Here is a 25,860-nt window from a genome sequence, read left to right as displayed (position 1 = left end):
TGGGGGCACTCCAAGTGCATCATCCCGTATGTTATTCCTACTATTCTCCTATATTTCAATCACATAACAGTTTAGAAGACAGTGAAAGATTTGAATACTCTCACACTGTTGTATAGTGTAGCCCCCTCAAACTCAACTCTGGACTTCGAAGCCAGTTCCACTGCGCTTTTTAATTGTTCCCTTCGAAATCAGCGACTGACTTAGACCTGTGACACCAGGTGGGTGCAATTAATTATCAGGTAGAACAGAAAAACAGCAGGCTGTGGACTTTGTAGGGTAAGAGTTGAAACCCCTGGTATAGCCTATGCTCCCATGTAGTTTATTGCAACAGTGTGACCAGAAGGTCTTGGAACTTTTACCAGAAACCTTCTGGAACTGACCTGCTTGCCTAACCAGACATTGTTCTCCCCACAGCGTGCCGGTGATCAAGGCACCCTGTGGGGAGGACAACGAGAAATCTTACCTGCGAATTCAAGTGAGGAAGTGGGCGGCTGTGCTGACGATGAACTGGGGCTGTGGAGCTGAGGACAGGGAGCTGTGGGAATCTGGATATCACTGGACAGATGTTTATTATTTTATTTTTCTGAGGATATGGTTCTGGTCGGGCCCTAGAAATCGAGAACCTATGCCCACCCTCTCTACATATTGTCTTGTCTGTCTTTTCCCCTCCCTATTTTGTCCCATTGCGGTAGAATCCTTTAGAGGAGTTGGCAGAGTAGAGCAAGAGTAGAGCAAGGCCAAGGGTGGGTCTGTAAGGCTTGCGTAACTGTCCACTCAAGAGGAAGCATCTCACTGTAACCAGTGCCTGTAATCTGGTTCAGGTTATTAATCAACCTATCAGGGTGTTTACAAACACTACAGGAACTAGATCATCCACATGTTTTGATCAAATTTTTACTAACACTGTAGAACTTTGTTCTAAATATGTATATACCCAATGGATGTAGTTGTTATATCCAGGAAAGCCAAGGTTCCAGAAGCGGGGCCTAAAATAGTGGATAAGAGATCATACAAAATATTTTTATGTGACTTATGTGAATGACATTAAACATGTGTTTGTCTGATGTGATTAATAAGGAACATCCAGACACTGCACTTAATGCATTTCTTGATAAACATGCAGCTGTTCATGAAACTGACTGTTAGAACTGTTAAGGCTCCATGGATTGATGAGGAATTGAAAAACTGTATGGTTGAAAGAGATGCGGAAAAAGGAGTGGCTAATAAGTCTGGCTGCACATCTGACTGACTGACACTGCAAATTGAGAAATTGTGTGACTAAACTGAACAAAAAGAAGAAACTGTATTATGAAGCCACGGTCAATGGTATAAAGAATGATGGAAGAAAACTTGAGTTATTTAAATCTAATTATGGGCAGAAAGACAAATTCAACTCCATCTTTCTGGAAATGCCATCGTATTCATGCATCAAAAAATGACTAATGAAATAAAAGCGTTGTAAGTTTGAGTTTTGGAAAGTTAGTGTGGAGAGCTGGATTTTTGTTTTGTTATTGATCAATAATGACAAACCTCCTGGCATTGACAATTTAGATTTCATCTGAGCCTAGAGGAAAGTATTTGTCCTCAGGCCTGGAGGGAAGCCAAAGTCCTTCCGCTACCTAAGAATGATAAAGTGGTCTTTACGGGTTCTAAATGCGGACCTATCAGCTTGCTGCCAGCTCTTAGCAAAAAGTTGAACAAAACTGTCTGACCAAATACAATGCTATTTCTCTCTAAAAAAAAAATGACTACAGACTTTTAGCATGCTTATAGAGAAGGGCACTCAACATGTACTGCACTGACACAAAGACTGATGATTAGTTGAAAGAAATTGATAAGATTGTGGGAGCTGTACTGTTAGATTTCAGTGCAGTCTATGATATTATTGACCATTCAACCTCTGCCATATTGTGGATTCAGAGCTACAGCATCTAATACAACACAGATGGTTTTCTTTAATGGAAGCTTCTCTCATGTTAAACATGTAAAGTGTGGTGTACCGGAGGGCAGTTCACTTGGCCATCTACTCTTTTCTATTTTTACCAAATACCTACCATTGGCATTAAACAAAGCTTGTGTGTCCATGTATGCTGATGATTCAACCCTATACGTGTCAGCAACCATAGCTAGTGAAATCACAGCAACCCTAAATTTAGAGTTGCGGTCTGTTTTGGAATGGATGGTCAGTAATAAACTGGTCCTGAACACCTCTAAATCTAAGAGCATTGTATTTTGTACTAATCATTCCCTAATTTATAGACCTCAGCTGAATCTGGTAATGAATGGTGTGGTTGTTGAGCAAGATATATTGATTCAATGGTTGTAAAGATGGGGAAAGGTCTGTCTGTGACAAAGAGATGCTCTGCTTTTTTTTGGTACACCACACTCCACAAAGCAAGTCCTGCAGGCTCTAGTTTTATCTTATCTTGATTATTGTCCAGTCATATGTTCAAGTGATGCAAAGAAGGACCTAGTTAAGCTGCAGCTGGCCCAGAACAGAGCAGCATGTTTTGCTCTTCATTGTAATCAGAGGGCTAATATCAATACTATACATGCCAGTCTCTCTTGGCTAAGAGTTGAGGAAAGACTGACTGCATCACTTTTTTTTTAATTAAGAAGCATGAATGTCTTGGAATTTACTAATTGTTTGCATTAGTCAACAGCACTGATACACACTTATGTACTGACATGCATGTGATAGACACATGTACATACAATGTATTTCAATCGTAAAGTATTTTGTCTAATGTCCTTTTTTTGCTGCGTCAGACCCGAGTAAGACTAGTTGTCACCACTGGCGTCTGCTAACCTGGATCCTAATAAAAATCAAATAAAAAAAACTCACACAGCAAAAAGCTGTTTAAGTCATGGTCTCTTCTCACTTAATTCCTCTCTCTCTTCTCCCTCTATTTCTCCCTCTTTTCAGAATGGGGTGAACTTGCCTATGCCGTTGTCACGGTCTTCCTCCTCTTCATCTGAAGAGGAGAGGCGAGAAGGATCAGAGGACCAATATGCGGCGTGGTATGTGTTCATAGTGAATTTTTAATAAAGAGAACACTGAACACTATACAAAAGAGTAACAAAAAACAATAAACCAAATATGACCGTGAAGCTACAAATGAGACCTGTGCTGACACAAGCCACTAACATAGACAATCACCCACAAACAAACAGTGCAACCCAGGCTACCTAAGTATGATTCTCAATCAGAGACAACTAATGACACCTGCCTCTGATTGAGAACCATACTAGGCCGAAACATAGAAATCCCCAAATCATAGAAAATCAAACAGACTGCCCACCCAACTCACGCCCTGACCATACTAACTAAATACAAAAACAAAGGAAATAAGTCAGAACGTGACAGCCGTTCTGTACCATCCCTCATTCATATATCGTTATGTACATATTCTTTATCCCTTCACACTTGTGTGTATGAGGTAGTTGTTGTGGAATCGTTAGGTTAGATTACTCGTTGGTTATTACTACACTGTCGGAACTAGAAGCACAAGCATTTAGCTACACTCGCATTAACATATGTGACAAATACAATTTGATTTGATTTGTAACATTATCAAGCCAGTAATGGTCTTCCACATCCACGGGCAGCCTGTCTCCCAGTAGAGTTGAAATAGCCCTGAAGTGACCATAATATTGTTTTGACTAGTTCTCTCTCTCTGCCACCCATGCAGTCCCCCTACTATGGCTGACGCACTGGTCTCCATCTGGTCACTCCAACCTGCGAATCGTGGGTGGTATCAGACAGTACTATTCCATCTTCAACAGAGCCCAGAACATGGGGAGCCTTGGATAGATAAATCAAAGACTTATCAGCGATGGATATCCCATAAATCCATAGGAGCAACATTGTGTCTCTCAAGTGCAATATCTATTCTAAAGCAAGTTTGGGATTGGAAGTGAGGCGTAGGGCTTTATGTGTATCATTGTTTATTAGTTCACCAAAAATGACAAACTAAGGCGTAGCATTATGAGTAGTTTGATAGTATTCTGTTTGGTTCCTACATACTTTGATTATGAATAAAGCATGCACTGCATGATCAAACCAAAAATAATGTGCACCCATTCCCTTTCCTATAGTGCCACCATGTGGCCAATCATGTAACTACTCAAAGGCCCTAAAGTCAGTGTTGCCAATTTAGCGACTTTATCTCTGAACCCTCCAGCGACTTTTATCGGTAAAAAAAAAAGAGGCTAGCAACAAATTCAGCTTCTTTCAGGCTGCCTTAGGGGTGTTTTGCCACCGAGAGTTTCTACATTTACATTTTAGCCATTTAGCAGACGCTCTTATCCAGAGCAACATTTTAGTTAGTTATTCATCTTAAGATAGCTTGGTGGGACAACCACATATCACAGGCATTGTAAGTACACTTTTCCTCAATAAAGTAGCTATCAACAAAGTCAGAGCTAGAAGTGCTGTATATATTTTTTTGTGGGGGGCTATTTAAAATACTCTTTGAAGAGGTAGGAGGGTTTCAGGTGTTTTCGGAAGATGGGCAGGGACTCTGCCGTCCTAGCTTCAGAGGGAAGCTGGTTCCACCAATGGGGTACCAGGACAGAGAAGTGCTTGGACTGGGCTGAGCAGGAGCTGCCCTCCTGTAGGGGTTGCTCAGGTTGGGGTGGTGGGTTTGAGCATAGGCTGAAGGTAGGGAGGGGCAGTTCCTCTTGCTGATCCATGGACGAGCAGCATGGTCTTGTAGTGGATGCGAGCTTCAACTGGAAGCCAATGAAGTATGTGGAGGAGCGGGGTGTCATGAAAGAACTTGGGAAGGTTGAAAACCAAGCAGGCTGCAGCGTTCTGGATAAGTTGCAGGGGTTTGATGGCACAAACAGGGAGGCCAACCATCAGAGATTTGCACTAGTCCAGACGGGAGATGACAAGTGCCTGGATTAAGACCTGCACCGCTTTGAGCTAGGGTTGTACTCTACGGATGTTGTGCATGAACCTGCAGGAGCGAGTCACTGCTTTGATGTTTGCAGAGAACGACAGGGTGTTGTCCAGGGTCACGCCAAGGTTCTTTGCACTCTGGGAGAGCGACACTGTGGCATTGTCAACAGTGATGAAGAGGTCTTTGAGCGGTCAAGCCTTCCCCGGGAAGAAGAGCAGCTCCGTCTTGTCGAATATGTGTTTTTGAGGTGGTGGGCAGAGATGCGTGTCGCCACCTGGGTGTCAGAAGGGGAAAAAGGAGAAAAGTAGTTGAGTGAGAATGATAGGTCCTCTGGAAATGTAATTTCCCCCCCATTTTCACTCAGCTGCCCGCAGCCCTGATCTGTAAGCTCGTAATGAGTCACTCAGCCATGGAGCAGGAGAGGAGTGCTGAGCCGTCCGGGAGGAAAGGGGACAGTGCGAGTCATAGGATGCGGAAAGGGAGGAGAGTAGGGTCAAAGAGGCAGAATCAGGAGATAGGAGGGAGAAGGATTTAACAGGAGGGAGAAGGATTCAGCAGAAGGAAGAGATAATAGGACAGAAGAGTGGGAGAGAGAGAGCGAAGATTGCGACCGCGCATTACCATCTGGGTAGGGGCTGAGTGGCTAGGGTTGAAGGAAAGGGAGACAAATGGAAATGGGGGGGGGGGGGGGGGGGGGGGGTTGCAGTGAGTCTGTTAGTAGGTGTATTGCCTGTCTTCTGAGTCGGAGGGGATTAGGAAGGGGTGAGGTCAAAAGAGGCAAAGAGAGGAAAGAGAGAGTTGGAAAGAAATGAATCGAAGGCAGAAGACAGGAGGTTGAAGGTTGAATTAGCTTAATAAGGTGTCAAGCTAATTGAGGAACTCTCCAAGGGCACCTGGTGAGCAATAGATGACAACAATGTTAAGCTTGAGTGGACAAGTGAAAGTAATGGACAGGTGAGGGGTAGAAAATATAAAATCTCCAGTTATGAGTGGCCCTGTGCCATCCCCGCGACAACCATTTCCTCTTGGACTATGAGAGGAAACATAGTCAGATGAAGAGAGATCAGCTTGAGTAGCAGTGTTCTCTGGAGTGATCAGGGCCAAAAATTCAAGAGACTGAAGGGCAGCATAGGCTGAACTCTGCGTTCTTGACCACAGATCGGCAGTTCCAAACGTTGCAAGAGACCCAGAATTCCACATGGGTTATGCACACAGGTACACTAAATTAGAAGGGCTGCAGCTCAGGGTCGGGAGCGTCTATAAAGCTAACAGGGAGAGGAGCGAACAGGTATAGAAAACACAGTTGCCAAAGCTACAAAAGAGCAGAGAATAACTAAGATACTCAAGTGAGAGTGGTGTGGAGCCTTCCTCGAACAACTACGCAGAACAACTCAGAGGAACCGTCTTTGATCGGCGACGGTCTTAGTTGTATCTCTGTGCATTCAAATTGCCATCTATAAAATGCAATTGTGTTTGTTGTCTCTAGCGTATGTCTGCCTGCCCATACCATAACCTCACCGCCACCATGGGGCACTCTGTTTACAATGTTGACATCAGCAAACTGCTCGCCCACACAATGCCATACAGATGTCTTCCATCTGCCCGGTACAGTTAAAACTGGGATTCGTGAGGAGCACCCTTATTTGATGCCAGTGGCCATCAAAGGTGAGCATTTGCCCACTGAAGTTGGTTACCGAACTGCAGTCAGGTCAAGACCCTCGTGAGGACACTGATCCTACAGATGAATCTCCCTGGGATGGTTTCTGGCAGTTTGTGCAGAAATTCTTCAGTGCAAATTCAGTTTCATCAGCTGTCCATGTAGCTGCTCTCAAATGATCCCTCAGGTGAATAAACAGGATGTGGAGGTCCTAGGCTGGCATGGTTACACGTGGTCTGTGGCTGTGAGACCGGCAGGACGTACTGCCAAATTCTCCAAAACAATGTTGGAGGCGGCTTATGGTAGAGAAATTAACATTACATTATCTGGCAACAGCTCTGGTGTACATTCCTGCAGTCAGCATGCCAATTGCACGCTCCCTAAACTCGAGACATCTGTGGCACTATGTTGTGTGACAAAAGTGCACTTTTTAAGAGTGGGTTTTTATTGTCCCCAGCACAAGGTGCACCTGTGTAATGATCATGGAGTTTAATCAGCTTCTTGATATGCCACACCTGTCACATGGATGGATTATCTTGGCAAATGATAAATGTTTTCTAACAGGAATGTAAACACATTTCTGCACAGAATTGGTGTGAAATAAGCTTTTAAATGAAACATTTATGGGATCTTTTATTTCAGCTCATGAACATTTACATGTTGCATTTATATTTTTGTTCAGTGTACCTTCACAAATCCTTGTTGATCATTCTGCACGTTATGAGCAGTCAGCAGTTCACACACCAAGCTGGCTACTACGAAGAGAGGCAGCACTTGACGATGATGGCCCTAGCTTGTAAAAAGACAGTGCTAGACAACAACAAATAAAGACAAATTATACTTATCACTCCATGAGTGATATCAGCAGTCCTCTATCTATAAAACGAAGCACACAGAGATGGAGCCTGAGAAACTGGTTATGTACACTCAGAAGAGGTGAAACAACTCCCCCTCCAATACAGCCACTGACTACCAAAACAAGGTCACAAATTGCCCTGCCCCTTAATCCTGGTTGATGTGTCAACAATCAACTGCATGTTATGAGCAGTCAGCAGTTCACACGCAAAGTAGGCTACTGGGAAGACAGGCAGTACCTAAAGTACATGGCCCTAGCAAGATAAAAATATTCAGTAATAGACAGCGGAGGCTGGTGCCTGGACAGGCTCATTGTAATGGCTGGAATGGAATTAATGTAACTGAGTCAAACATGTGGTTTCCATATGTTCGATATGCCCCTTTTACATTCCAGCCATTACAATTTCCCCGTCCTCCTACAGCTCCTCCTATGGTATTAGACAACGACAAATAAAGACAAAAAGTATACTCAGCACTCCTGGAGATATCAGGAGTCCTCTAGCTATAGAACGAGGCTATAAAATGAAGCATTTGGAGACTTTTCCCACCGAATTCTGACGCAAACGAGAGCGGGAGAACCTGTCTGTGCAACAGAAGTCACACACACAGGCAAGGACGCACAAGTGGAGGACATGTGCGGCGGGAGAGGGTGCGAAAACGCTACGTCGGGGACCGCATCTGCACCAAGGCAAATAGGTGCTGTGACGTCGTCGCGGCAACGGCCAAGCATAGTCTAGCGACTTCTAGCGTCAAAACAAGGAGCCAATAGCGATTCTCACAAACAAAACAATAGTTGGCAACTCTTCCCAAAGTCAGTGACAAAACTGTCATAGTTGGTTGGTCGGAGAGTTGCACTTGCCGTGTTAAGCAAAGTAGGCAAACCTCCACTGAGCCAGCCAGCCCGTTGACAAGGCACATTGGATTAAGATGTTAAGACTCGCATGGGCACGGTCGTCGTCAAAAAATAGCCGCGTTGACCCAGCTCGCCTGCTAAGTATCGTTCTCCTGGGAGGTGACAACAAGTCGCACAGCCCAGAACAGAGTCGGGACATCAGCGGGCTCACACCACCCCCTGCCAGCGACAAGTCCCCCTCGCTGCTGAGTCCCAGGACGTCCCAATACTGCTTCAGGTAAAGTAGCTAATGAAAAGACACATAACATGACAATCGCCTAGGACGTGACATCTTGCGACTGACTTGTCAAATTAAATGATTAATCGCTAACTAGCTAACGTCAGCTAGCTACAATAATGCAACGATTGATTAGCTGTGGATTACATCATTGTCTCGCCTGGGGAGTTAGCGGGTCGCCAAGTGGTCTTGTACGAGCTGTTGTTAGCTAGCTAGCAGGCTAGATGCCATTCGTCCTTGGTCTAGCCAGCTAGCTATTTACCCACTTGTAAATACACCTGATGATACTCTTTGCAGTGTTGACACGATTACCAGTGAACACTGGACATAACACGGTGATGCGTTACGGTGTGTTCTGCAGTTTGGAGAACTAAAAACCATGCTAGCTCAAAGGCTAGTGTTTTTAGCATGCTTGACAGCCAGCACTGTGGTTTTGACAGCTGTCACTTGATAGGGCTCGTACATGCAGGAAGTAGCTACTGTAGCTAGCTAACTAGCTACAGTAGCTAACGATTATAGTAAGCTGCTACTGTCTAGCCAACATTGATATCATGCAGCACTCATACCGTACATGCCAAGTATGCACGCAGTTCACCCAGCAATAACCTTTCTATAAACATAACATGTGACTTAGCTAACATGGACAGGTTTGATGGCATTGATGGCACACTCCACAGAATGTTATTTTCAGTCAGTCATTTTGTTGTAGTTTACAAACAGTTTGCCAACGATGATCAAAGTGCTACATCTGTGTTTCACTTGAACCACCAGTATGACAAGCAGAGCAAGTCTGAGTATGGCGTCTGGGAGCGAGGGGCAGGGTAGCCCCCCGTCCACTCCCCAGAGACCCCCCAACCGCCTGGGACAGGAGAGGTCCCCTTACCTGCTGCAACACGCACACAACCCGGTGGACTGGTGGGTTAGACACACACACACACACACGCACACACACACACACACACACACACACAATGGACTGGGGGGTTAGTCCACTTATTATTCTCTTTCACCAGTAGGACTAATCTAAACCTAATGAACTACACTGATCAGAAATATAAATACAACATGTAAAGCGTTGGTCCCAATTATTATTATTTTTCTCCCATACGCGCAAAATGTGTGCATACTTTTTTATATCCCTGTTAGTGAGCAGTTTTCCTTTTCCAAGATCATTCATCCACTTGACAGGTGTGGAATATCAAGAAGCTGATTAAACAGCATGATCATTACACAGGTGCCCCTTGTGCTGGGGACAATAAAAGGCCACTTTAAAATGTGCACTTTTGTCACACAACACAATGCCACAAATGTCTCAAGTTTTGAGGGAGTGTACAATTGGCAGGCTGACTGCAGGAATGTCCACCAGAGCTGTTGCCAGATAATCTAATGTTAATTTCTCTAGCATCAACTGTCTCCAACGTCGTTTTAGAGAATTTGGCAGTATGTCCAACTGACCTCACAACCTCAGACCACGTGTAACCACTCCAGCCCAGGACCTCCACATCTGGCTTCTTCACCTGTGGGATCCACTGAGGGGAGGTTGGGGGTGGTGCTGAGGAGTATTTGTGTCTGTAATAAAGCCATTTTGTGGGGGGAAAACACATTCTGATTGGCTGGACCTGGCTCCCCAGTGGGTGGGTGGCCCTGTGCCCTTCCAGGCTCACCAATCGCTGCACCCCTGCCCAGTCATGTGAAATCCATAGATTAGGGTCTGATGCTTTTATTTCAGTTGACTAATTTCCTGATGAACTGTAATTCACCAAAGTCTTTGAAATTGTTGCATGTTGCGTTTTTATATTTTTGTTCAGTATATGTAAACGAATATAAGATAGTGCCAGTTAAATACATGAATCTATCCCACCTCCCAGGTATCCATGGGGACAAGAGGCGTTTGACAAAGCCAGGAGTGAAGACAAGCCTATCTTCCTGTCAGTGGGCTACTCTACGTGTCACTGGTGCCATGTGATGGAGAGAGAGTCCTTCGAGGACGAGGAGATTGGAAAGACCCTCAGTGACAACTTTGTCTGTATTAAAGTTGACCGTGAAGAGAGACCTGATGTGGACAAAGTCTACATGACCTTCGTGCAGGTGTGTGTGGCTGCGTGAATGTTTGTGTGCCTGTGCATGTAGTAATCAAATCCCCATATCTGCTGTGTTTGTTAATCTGTGTTGCTATCCCTGGTCTCTAGGCAACCAGCGGAGGTGGTGGTTGGCCGATGAGTGTGTGGCTGACCCCTGATCTACGACCTTTCATTGGGGGCACCTACTTCCCCCCAAAGGACAGTGGCCGGAGACCTGGACTCAAAACTGTCTTGACCAGAATTATGGAGCAGGTCATAACAATGTCCAAGCTGTATTTGAACTCTACAAATACAGCACTTTACAAAGTTCAAATGTGTGTATACAGTAGCCTACATGGAAATGCCAAGTGGCTTGTTGGGTGTGTGAGTGGCAAAGATATTAGTGCTGTAGCAACCGTGTGTGTTCCGCTCCCTCTCAGTGGCAGGATAACCGTGAAGCGTTGGAGTCAAGTGGTGAGAGAGTTATAGAAGCTCTGAAGAAGGGAACCTCTATCGCAGCTAACCCAGGGGAAACCCCACCCCCAGCCCATGATGTAGCCAATCGCTGCTTCGTACAACTCGCACACTCCTATGAGGAGGAATATGGAGGATTCAGGGATGCACCCAAGTTCCCCTCACCAGGTACATACGCACGCAGGAGTTCTCCAGTTCTTTCTTTTTGTCTTTGCGTCTGTGTCTGTCTGTCTGACCGTTGCTCTCTCTCCTCTTTCTATCTCACGGTCTCTTTCTCTCTCTCTCCCACTTTCTTTCTGCCTCTCTCTTTCTGTAGTGAATCTTATGTTCCTTATGTCATTTTGGTCTGTGAACCGTTCGTCCACTGAGGGGTCCGAGGCGCTCCAGATGACCCTACACACACTCCGCATGATGGCCCTGGGGGGCATCCACGACCATGTGGCACAGGTACATACTCTCATTCACACTAACGCCACTTTGCCATCGTTCCTAGGACATGCTACTCCACTACACACAGCACACCACAACACAGCTGGCATGAGCAAGAGGAGAACGTTTATGTTGTATTTCTCATTCGTTTCTTTCTTTCTCTCCTATCTTCCTCTCTTGCAGGGCTTCCATCGTTACTCTACAGACTCATCCTGGCACGTTCCCCACTTTGAGAAGATGCTTTATGACCAGGCTCAGCTGGCTGTGGCCTACATCAGCGCCTACCAGGTGTGTGCATGCGTGTGTTTGTGTGGCAGCCACATCGTTTAACCCCTGTCTCTACCATAATCGTTTTCCTGCCAAAAAAGTCTTAGTCAGCAGAATTCACACATATTGTGAGTCTGTATGCACAGCAATTATAAGGATACATATTTCGGTACATTTTGCTGCCGACTAACTTACGCTCATTAACCGGTCAACAAACGGTAAAACAATGTCAAACAGTAAAATGATGCGACTAACAGAAAATACTATGGATGCACACAAGAAATTGACACTTTTCAATAAGAGCTTAATGAAAACATACCACAATAGCAAGCCTATCGTCTTACAGTCAAAATGCTCTAGCCAGTTATTGAACATGCAACTTATGTAATGAAGCTAATAAAAGCAAGATGGCGCCGACAGAGAGGGTGACCTCGTTTCTAGTCCTTAGGAAACTATGCAGTATTTAGTTTTTGTATGTATTATTTCTTAAGTGTTATTACATACAGCCGGGAAGAACTATTGGATATCAGAGCGACATCAACTTACCAACATGATGACCAGGAATACGACTTTCACAAAGCGCATCCTTTGTTCGCAACACCACCCAGGGCATTGGATATCATTCCAGAGGCCGACCTAAAAAAACGTAGCCGCAGAAGTGGTAGATGGAGCAGGCTCCTTGTCAGACTTCGGAGGCGTGCACACCACCCACCTCTTCCGATTATATTACTCTCCAATCTCCACATAACAAGGTAGACTAAATTAGGGCAAGGGTTGCTTTCCAGAGACATACTCTGTTTCAAGGAAACATGGCTCTTTCGGGATATGTTGTCGGAGTCGGTGCAGCCACTGGGATTCTTTATGAGTCGCGCCGACAGAAATTAACATCTCTGGGAAGAAGGGCGGGGGTGTATGCCTCATGATGTAATCGTAACAACATTTAAAAATATATATATATTTTGCCAGGTAAATTGACTGAGAACACATTCTCATTTACAGCAACGGCCTGGGGAAATTGTAAACTGTGGATTAATAGGTGACTGCGATGGTTTGAGGGCCAGATTGGAAATTTTGCCAGGACATCAGGGTTAACACCCCTACTCTTACGATAAGTGCCATGGGATCTTTTAATGACCTCAGAGAGTCAGGACACTCGTTTAACGTCCCCCGACACAGGGCAGTGTCCCCAATCACTGCCCTGGGGCATTGGGATATTTTTTAGACCAGAGGAAAGAGTGCCTCCTACTGGCCCCCAACACCACTTCCAGCAGCACCTGGTCTCCCATCCAGGGACTGACCGGGACCAACCCTGCTTAGCTTCAGAAGCAAGCCAGCAGTGGTATGCAGGGTGGTATGCTGCTGGCATACAGGAACTCAGTCCTTTTGTTCACTTGACCTAGAATTCCTCACAAGCAAATGCCGACCATATTTTCCCACAAGATAATTCTCGTTGGTTATTGTCACAGCCGTGTATATCCCCCCTCAAGCCGAGACCACGACGGCCCTCAAGGAACTTCACTGGACTCTATGCAAACTGGAAACCATATATCCTGAGGCTGCATTTATTGTAGCTGGGGATTTTAACAAGCACATTTGAGAACAAGGCTACCTAAATTCTAGCAGCATATTGATTGTAGAACTTGTGTGGGCAATACACTGGATCACTGCTACTCTAACATCTACGATGCATACAAGGCCCTCTCCCGTCCTCCCTTTCAGTAAATCTGACCACGACTCCATTTTGATCCTCCCATCCTATAGGCAGAAACTCAAACAGGAAGTACCCGTGACAAGAACTATTCAACGCTGGTCTGACCAATCGGAATCCATGCTTCAAGATTGTTTTGATCACGCAGACTGGGAAATGTTCCGGGCAGCCTCAGAGAATAATATCGATCTATACGCTGATTCAGTGAGTGAGTTTATAAGGAAGTGCATTGGAGATGTTGTACCCACTGTGACTATTAAAACATAACCCAACCAGAAACCGTGGATAAGTGGCGGAATTTGTGCACAACTGAAAGCGCGAACATCCGCATTTAACTATGGAAAGATGACTGGGAATATGGCTGAATACAAACAGTGTAGTTATTCCCTTCGCAATGCAATCAAACAAGACGCGGCCTGCTACCAAGGACTGCGGGCCCCCCCTCTCCTTCTCCGTGGCTGACATGAGTAAGACATTTAAACATGTCTAGCCGCGTCCTCAGAGCATGTGTTTACGGACGTATTCAATCTCCCCCTATCCCAGTCTGCTGTCCCCACATGCTTCAAAATGGCCACCATTGTTCTTGTACCCAAGAAGGCAAAGGAAACTGAACTAAATGACTATCGCCCCATAGCACTCACTTCTGTCATCATGAAGAGCTTTGAGAGACTAGTCAAGGATCATATCACCTCCACCTTACCTGCCACCCTAGACCCACTTCAATTTGCATATCACCCCAATAGGTCCACAGACCATGCAATCGCTATCACACTGCACACTGTCCTATCCCATCTGGACGAGAGGAATACCTATGTAAGAATGCTGTTCATTGACTGCAGCTCAGCGTTCAACCCCCATCTCGCCCTGTGCAATTGGGTCCTGGACATCCTGACGGGCCGCCCCTAGATGGTGAAAATAGGAAACAACATCTCCACTCCAGTTGCCTGCTACGGCAACTGCACCGCCTACAACCGCAAGGCTCTCCATAGGGTTGTGCAGTCTGCACAACGCATCACCGTGGGCAAACTACCTGCTCTCCAGGACACCTATAGCACCCAATGTCACAGGAAGGCCAAAAAGATCATCAAGGACAACAACCACCCGAGCCACTGCCAGTTCACCCTGCTACCATCCTGAAGGCAAGCTCAGTACAAGTGCATCAAAGCTGGGACCGAGAGACTGAAAAACAGCTTCTATCTCAAGGCCATCAGACTGTTAAACAGCCACCACTAACATTGAGTGGCTGCTGCCTCCATACAGACTTGAAATCATTGGCCACTTTAATAAATGTATCACTCGTCACTTTAATAATGCCACTTTAATAATGTTTACATATCTTGCATGATATTGCATCTCATATGTACATACTGTATTTTATACCATCTATTGCATCTTGCCTATTCCGCTCGGTCATCGCTCATCCATATATTTCTATGTATATATTCTTATTTCCTCCCTTTACCTTTACCTTTCATCCCTTGTGTGTATTCGGTAGTTGTTGTGGAATTGTTAGATTACTTGTGTTAGCAGTTGATGTTACTCTTCAATAACACAGACTCCAAAGCAAATCAGGGAGAGAAAAATAGGTGTATTCAAAGAGAACAAATCATGCAGGGAGGTAGATGTTTATGTTCCCCTGTCCTCAGTTATTCTCCTCTGTGATTCTCTCCACAGAACAAAGGGACTGGATCTAGTTTAATAACCCAGCCCTAGCCTGTCGTTGAACAATTAGAATTCCTTGCAATAAAACTGGGCCAATGGCCAAATAACAAGTATCCTATTTCAGGTTCAATGTATAAATAATTTGTACCATTGAGAACTTGCCATGTAGCTATGAGTCCCAGACTGAAATTCCTCCCATGTCTCTGATCCTTTGATATTACAGAAAAAAAACTATTTCCTTTTATCGTTAGTCCTCTATTGACCTCTTGTCCTCTGCGTTGTATATTTATCTTCTAAATATTCTTACACCGTAGACCATTTTAAAAAGATATATACTTCAAAACGTATTTTTAGAAAACATAACAAATCCTGTTAAAATCCACATCCTGTATTAGGAGGAAACTGTCTACAAGACAATAATATTCAATCATCCCATTGGCAAGGTAATCATTCACCAAGTCCTTTAAAAGTGACCAGCTCTTCCACACTGGTATCAGTCCCACATAGATAACTTTTAGATATTATGTTCTGGCAGTCTGCTTGTAGTGAGGAATTCTTCTTATGTTCTACTGGTTGATAAAGACTTCTCTAATGAACACTTCACCGTTGATCTTGTATCATTTCAGGTACAGCCCCTGGGTCAAGGGATATTGCTGCAGCTTCATACGGTAGATTCTCATAACCTGTAACGAAGGAAACAAAAAAGTGAAAGTAACATGTCCTGGTTTCAAGAGAGATTGATATTTCACATAGATTTCCCTAAGTAAGTATGTCCTGATTTTCAGGAAAACGTTGGACATTTCACCTAGATATCCCTAACATGATGACTACGGTGAACAACATAGAAGCTAATCAGGTTCTGATCATCTTACTATGCTTCTTCACCCGAGATTGATTAGCAATTGGGGGCCAATCAGTTCTTTATTCTCCAGGCTCCGCTTTGTCATCAAAATGGACAACCTTGCAAAGAGTGACATGTATCCATTGTGATTTTCCCTGGACTTTCACTGCTGACCTCTTTATAAACAAAACTTGATAAAGGACCTTCCCATTTTGTCCCTAATGTGTCTGTTACATATTGTTTTACCATCACCCACTGTCCTGGTTCTACGTCATGTCCCCCTCGGGAGTTATTCCCTACGCCTCTTTTACTTATCTGTCTGCTTCCCCTACTGCATTAGAGAGTTGTATGCAATAGTTAAGCATTGTGCCACTCAATGTGAACGTCTGCTTTTCTCAAATCTAACGTGCCTGGTAGTGACATGGGTCGACCTGTGACGACCTCAAACGACCTCAACCCTGTGGGTTTGTTATGTGTTTTCCCGTAAACTACACAATACCGTAGGCAATGCATCCGGCCATGCCATTCTTTGATGCATCTTTGAAAGTCTCTTTCAAAACTCGATTTGTGCGTTCTACCTGTCCACTTGATTGAGGGTGATAAGGGCAGTGTAGTTGCCAGTTTGTTGAGAGGACGAACCACCTCCTGACACACCTTTCCTGTGAAATGAGTGCCTTGGTCTAATTGTTCCGGAAATCCCCATCTGGGAATGATTTCTCAAATCAGAATTTTAGGTGTGTGTTGTGTTGTGTGTTCCTTTCTTACTAGGGAAGGCTTCAACCTTCAAGGCTTTTACTGTGAGAAACGATCAACAACGACCAGCACATCTTCGGGCCCTTTACATTTGGGCAGCGTGATGTATTCAGGGTCCTGGTGGGGCAGGCGCTCGTTGTGTCTGTACTTTCACTCGTCCTTTGGTGTTGTTTTCCATACAAATGTTGCAATTCGCTACAACAGCCTCAGCCTCTTTCCGCACACCAGGTTTCCACCATTTTCCCACACAACGATAAACTATCTTGTCCACAACAATGTGTCCCAAAGGGTGGAGCTGTGTCATCAAGCAGGGTAGGAGTGCATTTGGCACTACACATCTCAGGTTGTATTTCCACACACCTTCTTGATTGAGTTTGCATCCTACAGCCATCCATTCCCACACTTCATCTTTTGGTGCACTGCTTTGCATATCTCTAATGTGTTGCAATGTATCCAATGTGTATCTCCAAATCAGTTTAGGTGAGAGGTGTTCTCTTGGCAGCTGCCCTGGCAGCTTTGTCAGCCAACTCATTACCTTTACTCTGGTCTGTAAAGATTTTTCCATGTGCTTTCATTTTCAAAATTGCAACTTGTCCAGGTAACTGGAGAGAATTCAGTAGGTCACCTCTGGTCCATTCTTCACAGGAGCTCCCAGTGATGTCATGAATCCTCTGTTTTCCAAAATCATGGGTAACACCAAAAGCATACCTTGAGTCTGTGTAGACATTAGTTGTTTCTCCACCAATTCCGCCAGCTGTGCTGATGTTACTGCAGGTAACGTGCCTGTCACTATCGCATTGTCCATTGTAGGAACTGCCCAGCCTGCCTTCCTCACCCCCCCCCCCCCCCCCCTCCCACAATGCTTGAACCGTCTGTGTATGAGATAAACTCAGGGTTTTCCAACAGATGCCACTTAGTAAACCCATCAGAGCTGATCCAAAACCAACTCACAACAGTTGTGTACAAGTAATGTGGTATCTGTAGGATACATCAGAGTAGCTGGATTACATGGTGTGCCACGTTGTATTATGATGTTAGCAGCCAACACAGTTGGAGGCTCCATTTGTTCCAACGAGCAGCTGTGACCTGTGCAGCTTGATTCATTGTCAAAAAAGAGAATGAACAGCATGTCGGCAGAATGTGTCTTTTCAACTATACCCATGTCCAATAGATCTTTTAATCACTACTTTAGTAGCATCCATAGCTTCCTTGCTAATGGGATATTGTTTTGTGCAAGGTAGGGCAACACCTGTCAAGCACACTGGTTCCTTATCCAAAGTTCCAACGTCATTTTTCTTTTCGTAGTCCAAATAGGATGGTTCTGAACTGTAGATCCCTGCAGTTGTCTAATTTGCCACGTCACCTTCCCTTCAGAAATGTTCAGTGCAGAGTCAAGTTGCATAATAACATCAGGACCTAAAATAGGTTGTTCAACTGAGCCTATCCACACCCCTTATTTTCAAAATGTTCTTACACTTGTTAAATATTACTGCACTGCCGAAACTAGAAGCACAAGCATTTCGCTACACTCGCAATAGCATCTGCTAGTCATGTGTATGTGACCAATAACATTTGATTTGAGTACATTATTTTCAAACATTTGCCAAAATGCAATTAGTGGAAAACACCCTTCTATACAGCGCACCGAATGCGAGCGGTTCCATGTGACAAAGATTAAAATCTTTGTTAGAAACTAATTGCAACAACTAGGATGGGTTGCTAATATGACTAGGATTGTGCCTTTTGGCTTCTGGACAACAAAATAAAGTTTATATGAAAACTAATAGAACAGGAGAGAAATGCTGGTTAATGGCTAGAGGAAGTCTTGATAAAATAATTGCCTCCACATTTCTATGATTGGATTTTGGCCAGGCTACTTTAAAGAAAGGTAAGACATGCCTCATTATCTGAAGTAAAGTAAACCGTTCAGGTTTCAAACAATTATACTGCCTCAAGCTCACATTGTAAAGTTGTGGGTGATGCGCTGATAACCTGCCAACCATTGACTATAGCCTACAGTATGCACAAGAATAGTGATTAGGATTCACACTTTTATTAGTTGAGATTGAGAAATAAAAATAGTAGCTCTTTTTAATCGTGGCCATCAAAACAGTTTTTAACCTATAGACCAATAAGCACAACCGGTCAAATGTATTTTCAGCGGCTAACCGTTATACCTAATAGCAATCTATAGGCCCATAGACGTGTCCCTTACCTTGTTGGTGGTACAGTAGAATAAATCAACACTGTAGTATAGTAGAAAACGCCAACAAGGCTTCTTCACTGATGTATTTTTCATCTTGAAAAGGTAAGGATTCACTGTAAAGCCAGCCTCGATGCATAGTACAGGGATATATAGGTGCTGTATTTGGGAGGTGTGCGATCAAGTGCAAGAAGTTGTTTTTTATAGAAGGTGTTGTACAGTGGTTGGCTCAGAATGCAGTTGCGTTATCGTTGCTATATGTTGTTGTGAGTGCAGGTCTCAGGAGACTGGTGCAATATTGTTAATTACAGTAGCGTATGGTTGGTTGGGTTCCGGTTGTTTAACAGTTGCAGTGTGATATGTTGTCTTCTCTGAGTGCAGGCCTGGTTGTGGAATGGTGTTGGTCTGCTTGTGTCATGGTTGCAGTGTGGTTTTGTGATATGTTGTCTTGTGTGGGTGCAGGTGTCGGGGGAGCAAGTCTTTGCTGACGTGGCCCGGGACATTCTTCTCTATGTCTCCAGAGACCTCAGTGACAAGGTGAGCCATCTCCCTCCTACCTCATTAACACCTCTGCGTGTGTGCGTGCGTGCGAGGGCCAGGTATCGCACTCTTTTAAAAAATGCCCCTGGATTACTATCAAGGTCCACCTGTTTCTTCCTCTCCCTGCTCTCTGCTCTGGCAAGGCGGCGGCCATCTTAGTTTGATTAATGTCTCGACAGCCCAGAACAGAGCACACAATTAAAACCACGCTCATTGAGATCATTCTATTCACCAAGATTTATTATGTAATTATACGGTAAGGAATTACGCAAGGAAGGTAATTTACCACGGACACTTTCTTTTATACGGCTGCCTCGTACAGGGCTTTCCCTCAAAAGCTCAGAGTCATTGTCGCAGAGAGAATATAGAGAATGTGCAGACAATGGAGTTGGCCTGAATTTTCTGAGTTTCTAGTTAATTTACTTACTGTTAAACGGAGTAGTTGCATGTTATCTACCTTTAATCTCATGTGCTGCGGGCAGTGGCGTGCACAAACAGCAGTTGATGACTGAACCTTGTTTTTTTCCACACGATTGTTAGGTAATGAGTTAGGTAGTTTAGACAGCACTACAGCTAGCTAGCACTTCCACACTCCATTTCCCTAGGGGGCAGCAGCTACCTTGTCCAGATGCTGAGCCTGGTTGGTAAGCCCATAAGGTGCTGCCAATTAGGGTGGTCGTCGGTCAGAGTCCCAGCTTGCAAGCCGTGAGGCTGCTGGTTTTGTTTGGTGGCCATGAGGCCGTTCGTTTGTTTTTGAGTCTTTAGTTTCGGCATGCCTTTTAGTGTTTTTATTTGTTTCGCCACATTCTGAACAAATAATCATCCGGTTGGACAGGCCAATCAAGAGACAGAGCTGGCCCTGGGTACATGCATTCACCGCCTGGTCGCATTACTTTTCACATTTAATGCACACATTTATTCAGGTTACAGACATTGTAACTAGGCCAAGGACCCCTTGAGAAAGCGAGTGCAACAATTTCCTTAGTTTCTTGGTTTCGTAATCCATTACATCAACAGCAAAAAATAAACATTCAATCCAATGATCATGACCGGAACATTGGTTTAAGATTCATTACATTTATCATACAGAGAATGATATTAACACTATGTTCTCTAAACACCCCTTCTCTCTCTCTTGGGGGTTTAGTCTGGGGGCTTCTACAGTGCTGAGGACGCAGACTCTCTCCCTGCTGCTGGGGGAAGTGAAAAGAGGGAGGGGGCATTCTGTGTGTGGATGGGGTCAGAGGTCAGAGAACTACTTCCTGTCGTGGTGGAGGGAGCAACAGGGGGCGCTACAGAGGCTGACATCTTCATGCACCACTACGGGGTCAAAGAACAAGGCAACGTGGACATGGAACAGGTGTGTGTGCGCGGGCAAGCTCGTTGGTCCCCAAGATAGACCTTGTCCTAAGTATCTTTTAAATGATCAGTAACATTTATCTTCTGTGTGTCTTCTGTAATTATCTTCTGGGCGTGTCAGGACCCTCATGGGGAGCTGCAGGGCCAGAATGTGTTGATTGTGCGTTACTCTGTGGAGCTGACAGCTGCACGCTTTGGCCTCAGTGTAGCAAAGGTCTCTGAGCTACTGGCCTCCGCTAGAGCCAAGATGGCCGAAGTCAGGAAGAGCCGTCCAGCCCCTCACCTCGACACCAAGATGCTGGCCTCCTGGAACGGTAAGTGCACACACACACTGCACCCAGGTCTCCATCTGATGCGGGAGTGTATCAGTATCTGTGAGGTAACGAAGCTAGGCGATTTCAGGAACCCTTCCATTAAACCTCTCTCCTCCATCTAGTCCTTAATTAGTCAATCACTTCATTAATCAGCTGTCCCACAGTGCAGACAGCACTCTACTGGGCTTTGATGACTAGGCTGCTCCCTACCAACGCTTTGATACTGACATGAAAGATGGAGGGAGGGATAGAGGGAAGGAGAGAAAAGGAACCCAGCGACCAGGGGAACTTCAAAGCCTGGTAATCACCAAGTTGCTTCTGAACTGCCACCTCACGGAGTCACTGAGCTGCTCCAGAGAGAGATAATGATACAGCGTTCCAGTATGGGACGATATCACAGAATTCCACTGAAACCATGTTGCTGTCAGTTGCTTGACAATATTTTGGGTTTGGCAATATGACAATGGGCTTCATAACCCTTCTCTCCCTCCATCTCTCTCCTCCCATATCTCTTTATTGCTCTCTCTCCAGGTCTGATGTTATCAGGCTTTGCACGTGTCGGTGCTGTGCTGGATGACAAGGCTCTGCTGGAGAGAGCGGTGCAGGCCGCTGGCTTCCTAAAGGAGCACCTGTGGGACGCGGAGCGACAGATCATGCTTCGCTCCTGTTACCGTGGAGATGAGATGGAGGTGGAGCAGGGGTAAGATGGGGGGATAATGATGAGGATGTTTAGGTGACAAATCATAACTTTAGTACTTGACATCAGTGTGTGATTTGCGCATAAGTTTCAATTATCTGCACATATCGCAAGTGAGCAATGGACTGATTTAAAGGTTAAATTAAAAAAAAATAGAATAATACAATGAATTGGGCAGGTAGGTGACAACACATGAGGAGGACCTTTCACCAACATCAATTTCACCGCGTGTTAGATAAGTTTCACAAACTAAAACACAAATACAATTGTATTTATCACATGCTTCATAAACAACCAGAGAAATGCTTACTTACGGGCCCTTCCCAACAGAAATAATAGAAAAATAATAGCACAAGGAATAAATAACGGTAACATGGCTATATACACGGGGTACCAGTACCGAGTTGATGTGCAGGGGTACGAGGTAATTGAGGTAGATATAGTGTATGTACATATAGGTAGGGAAAAAGTGACTAAGCAACAGGATTAGTGATGCACCGATATATTACATTTTTGGCTGATTCTGATATTTTCCTTGCCAAAAAAACGATACCGATATTTAAAATGTTAGCGACCTTAAGCATTCTAGTACAGTTAAATAGTTAACACACATGGACGCAGAGGTCTAAGGCACGGCATCTCAGTGCAAGAGGCGTCACTACAGTCCCTGGTTCGAATCCAGGCTGTATCACATCCTGCCGTGAAAAGAAAACAATGACCAGTAGATAACACTATTTGACATGTCAAATAAGTTTGTTGACCAATCAGGACCTGAAAATGAATTCACGTCACATAATAACTTAACGCCTTCATACATTATTTACTTAGTGTAATAACTATCACTTGTATTTCATGTCACAATGATTCATCGATACGTATGCTAATATGCTGGTAAAGTTGTCTCGTGCTGGTCATAAAAAAGTAAAGCTAATTAGCTAGCTAGCTAACTATATAAATAGGTGTCATCTAAAATAACCCACATATATTAGATTCATGGTGGTCGGACCCATCTATGTGAAGCTAGCCACAATAAGGATTAGCCACAATAGTGGACTTTGAGGTTAGCCTTCAAAATAAAACTATGGCATAATTCTACTATTTGTATTAATTTGCATCACTGTCAATGACATACTTTTACTTTTATTTTGAAGGCACACCGTAAATTCCACTATTGTGCCTAATCCTTATTGTGGCTAGCTTTACAACACATAACCAAGTCCGGTTGAGCCTCACTAGCCAGATGAAGCTAGCTGGCTGCTTATAACGTTAGCTTTGGGAAACAGGGTTAAGTAGCTGGCTAGCTATTCATTTTCATGAACTGAAGTTACATTTCAATAGGCGAACAACCTAGCTAATACTTACTCACAAGGATTCCTAAATCATTGCTAAGAATAATGAAAACGACTGCAGTTTCTACTGGTCATTGTTTCAGGCTGGTTGTATTGGTGCTAGCTAGGTACCAAGATAAAGCTAGCTACCCCAGAAGTCGCGTCAAACAAATGATGCTTTATTACCATCGCGGTATTGTAAAAACATTGTTCGTGGCCGGTGTTTGCAGACTTTTGTACAGCTTTGACAGTGCTACTGTATCTTTTTTGACATGCAAAGACCCAAACGGCGTTCCATAGTATGTATGTCTTGAAGCTAATAGCAATGACGCTATTACTGTGTAACTCCGGTAGGGCAACATCTGAAAAATAGCGCACTTGGTAGTGTGTACTGGTGCTCGACCAGTCGGCGAAAGTCAACATCACCCACCACAGAGAACGGTTGATTGTCAAGAGCATTGAATTCCATTATCTTGGCCTTTATGGATTTCAGCTTTGAGTTGTCTCGCTGAAATGGTCTTACTCTTTCAAATGACTGCTTGGCTTGTTGACGGCTCGATCCACACAGCAGACATTAGGTTAGGAATGCTGTGTTGCACGTGTAGAGCAACATTTTACGTGACGTCATTGTTACGCACGCCTCTGAAGAGGGAATGCAACACCCTGTTACAACTCAACTCTCCGTGAAGCGAAAGAGTTATGGACTGTAGGTGTGAGTAAGGATGACGAAAGGCAGAGAATTTACCGTTTACTAGGAATTTATTCCTTCACACGGTAATATGGGGAAAAGTGGCTGGACGGAACCAAAGCAAAGAAAGTAAATATCAAAGCCCCCTCTCCTATCTTACCTGCCTAACCACTACTTACCTAATTTAGCACCACCTTGTGCCCTAACCAAAATACAGGGGGTGGTCCGCCCAGGTCTTACCTAGTGTGCCTAGACAGTGAATATACTATGGGTATATGTATGCCTGCGGGCATCTTGCCTAAGCACTCCCTAGGTGCCTTCCCCTTCCCCCCTGGGAACAAATGAAACAGAATATTAAACAATTTCACTAAGGACATCAAATAAGCTCTGACTGAGCAACAAACACACAGAACATACAACTGCTCCCAGCAACAACTAATACAGTACATACTAACGACCAACATGCTATACCCCTCAGCCATCAACCTCCTCTCTCAGCAATTATCTATATCACAATCACTCTCCCCTGAACAACAGAACACTGGCTTTTATAGCTTCAGTAGGCATTGGAAATTGGAGACAGCTGCGTCCTGACGAGGGGACGGGGTCAGCTCTCCAATTCATCGTGGAGTTGACCAATCAGCTGCTGGGGGATTTCAGGATGGCATCTCCTGAAACACACTCAAATACACAAACTTCAACACAGAAACTGGGGAACGTAACAGTCATTACGTCGTGTACCTACGTGATATAGGTATGACATTGGTTTTGCACGTCGGTGTTAAACTAGACATGTTCACAGATATATCGTGCATCCCTAAACAGGATAGATAATAAACGGTAGCAGCAGCTAATGTGATGAGTCAAAAGAGTTCATGCAAAAAGGTTCAATACAGATAACCAATAGCTACCTGGACTAACTATTAAAATAACTATTTAGCAGGTTTATGGCTTGGGGGTTGAAGATGTTCAGGGTCCTGCTGGTTCCAGACTTGGTGCATTGGTACAGCATGCCATGCAGTAGCAGAGAGAACAGTATATGACTTTGGTGGCTGGAGTCTTAGACAATCTTTAGGACCTTCCCCTGACACTGCCTGGTATAGAGGTCCTGGATGGCAGGGAGCTCAGCCCCAGTGATATACCGGGGTTGTAAGCACTACCCTCTGTACCGCTTTACGGTTGGATGGAAAGCAGTTTCCTGTAGTCCACAATCTGCTCCTTTGTCTTGCTGACGTTGATACACTTATTAATGAAGCCTGATGTGGTAAACTCCTCAATACCATCGGATCAATCCCGGAACATATTCCAGTCTGTGCTAGCGAAACAGTCCTGTAGCTTGTCATGGAAATGGATATTGTATTATGTCCTTGATAATGTCCTTGAAGGCTCTGGATCCGCCATACACACTGGCTGGTAGGTGGGGGACCAACACATGGTTTATCCAGGTGTTGTGGTTGTTCCTGCCCCAGATTCCATGAGTGAGCGAATGTGTTCACAAACTGTGTAGGGCCCTATGAAATCCGTTTTTATTTGTAAATATGTTTTTTTTGCCTGATTCCGTTTTTCCCAAATTCTGTTTTCTCAGTTTAGTTTTTTGGGGGTTTTCAATCTTGAAAACACACTTTTTAAATAGAAAAACAAGTCAATTGGATGTTCAAGTCCACAACAATGTTTGAACCACATCAGGAGACTCCTTTTGAGGTCTGGGAAAAATCTAAGAAGTATTGGTTTTGGAGTGCAATTACCCTTTAATTCAAGTGTGCACAAGAGCCCTGCACGGACATGAATTTAAAACCTGAGCCCCACCCATGCCCGCGAGGTTCAGGCCCTACCCTATCCAAGCCCGATTGCTTCTGCCAATTTAAGGACTGGCCCAACCGGCATCAGAAATAACTTCTTTACTAAAAACATTAGCTGCTCCTCTCTGTGTCACCCGCTCCTCGCTCGCAGCTCGCTCATGGTGCTCTGAGTCTGTAAGTATCCATAGC

At 44.4% G+C, this 25,860-nt stretch overlaps 1 protein-coding gene across 1 annotated transcript in view; it reads left to right on the top strand.

The window, feature by feature from the left end:
- Positions 1–7,909: 7,909 nt before the first annotated feature.
- spata20 (spermatogenesis associated 20) overlaps positions 7,910–25,860 on the top strand; it is a 78,225-nt gene continuing 60,274 nt past the window's right edge. The window contains exons 1-11 of the mRNA XM_021575651.2: positions 7,910–8,549; positions 9,321–9,464; positions 10,418–10,637; positions 10,739–10,882; positions 11,050–11,251; positions 11,400–11,530; positions 11,696–11,800; positions 19,409–19,483; positions 20,634–20,846; positions 20,967–21,159; positions 21,691–21,859. Of these exons, the coding sequence (XP_021431326.1) occupies positions 8,347–8,549; positions 9,321–9,464; positions 10,418–10,637; positions 10,739–10,882; positions 11,050–11,251; positions 11,400–11,530; positions 11,696–11,800; positions 19,409–19,483; positions 20,634–20,846; positions 20,967–21,159; positions 21,691–21,859 (1,799 nt within the window). The 5' untranslated portion in view covers positions 7,910–8,346. The remainder of the gene's footprint in view (positions 8,550–9,320; positions 9,465–10,417; positions 10,638–10,738; positions 10,883–11,049; positions 11,252–11,399; positions 11,531–11,695; positions 11,801–19,408; positions 19,484–20,633; positions 20,847–20,966; positions 21,160–21,690; positions 21,860–25,860) is intronic.

The sequence above is a fragment of the Oncorhynchus mykiss genome, chromosome 20 (assembly GCF_013265735.2).
Source record: "Oncorhynchus mykiss isolate Arlee chromosome 20, USDA_OmykA_1.1, whole genome shotgun sequence".
In the NCBI taxonomy this organism is placed as follows: Eukaryota; Metazoa; Chordata; class Actinopteri; order Salmoniformes; family Salmonidae; genus Oncorhynchus; species Oncorhynchus mykiss.
The sequence above is the reverse complement of the archived record's forward strand: the minus strand, read 5'-3'. Positions and strand labels throughout refer to the sequence as shown.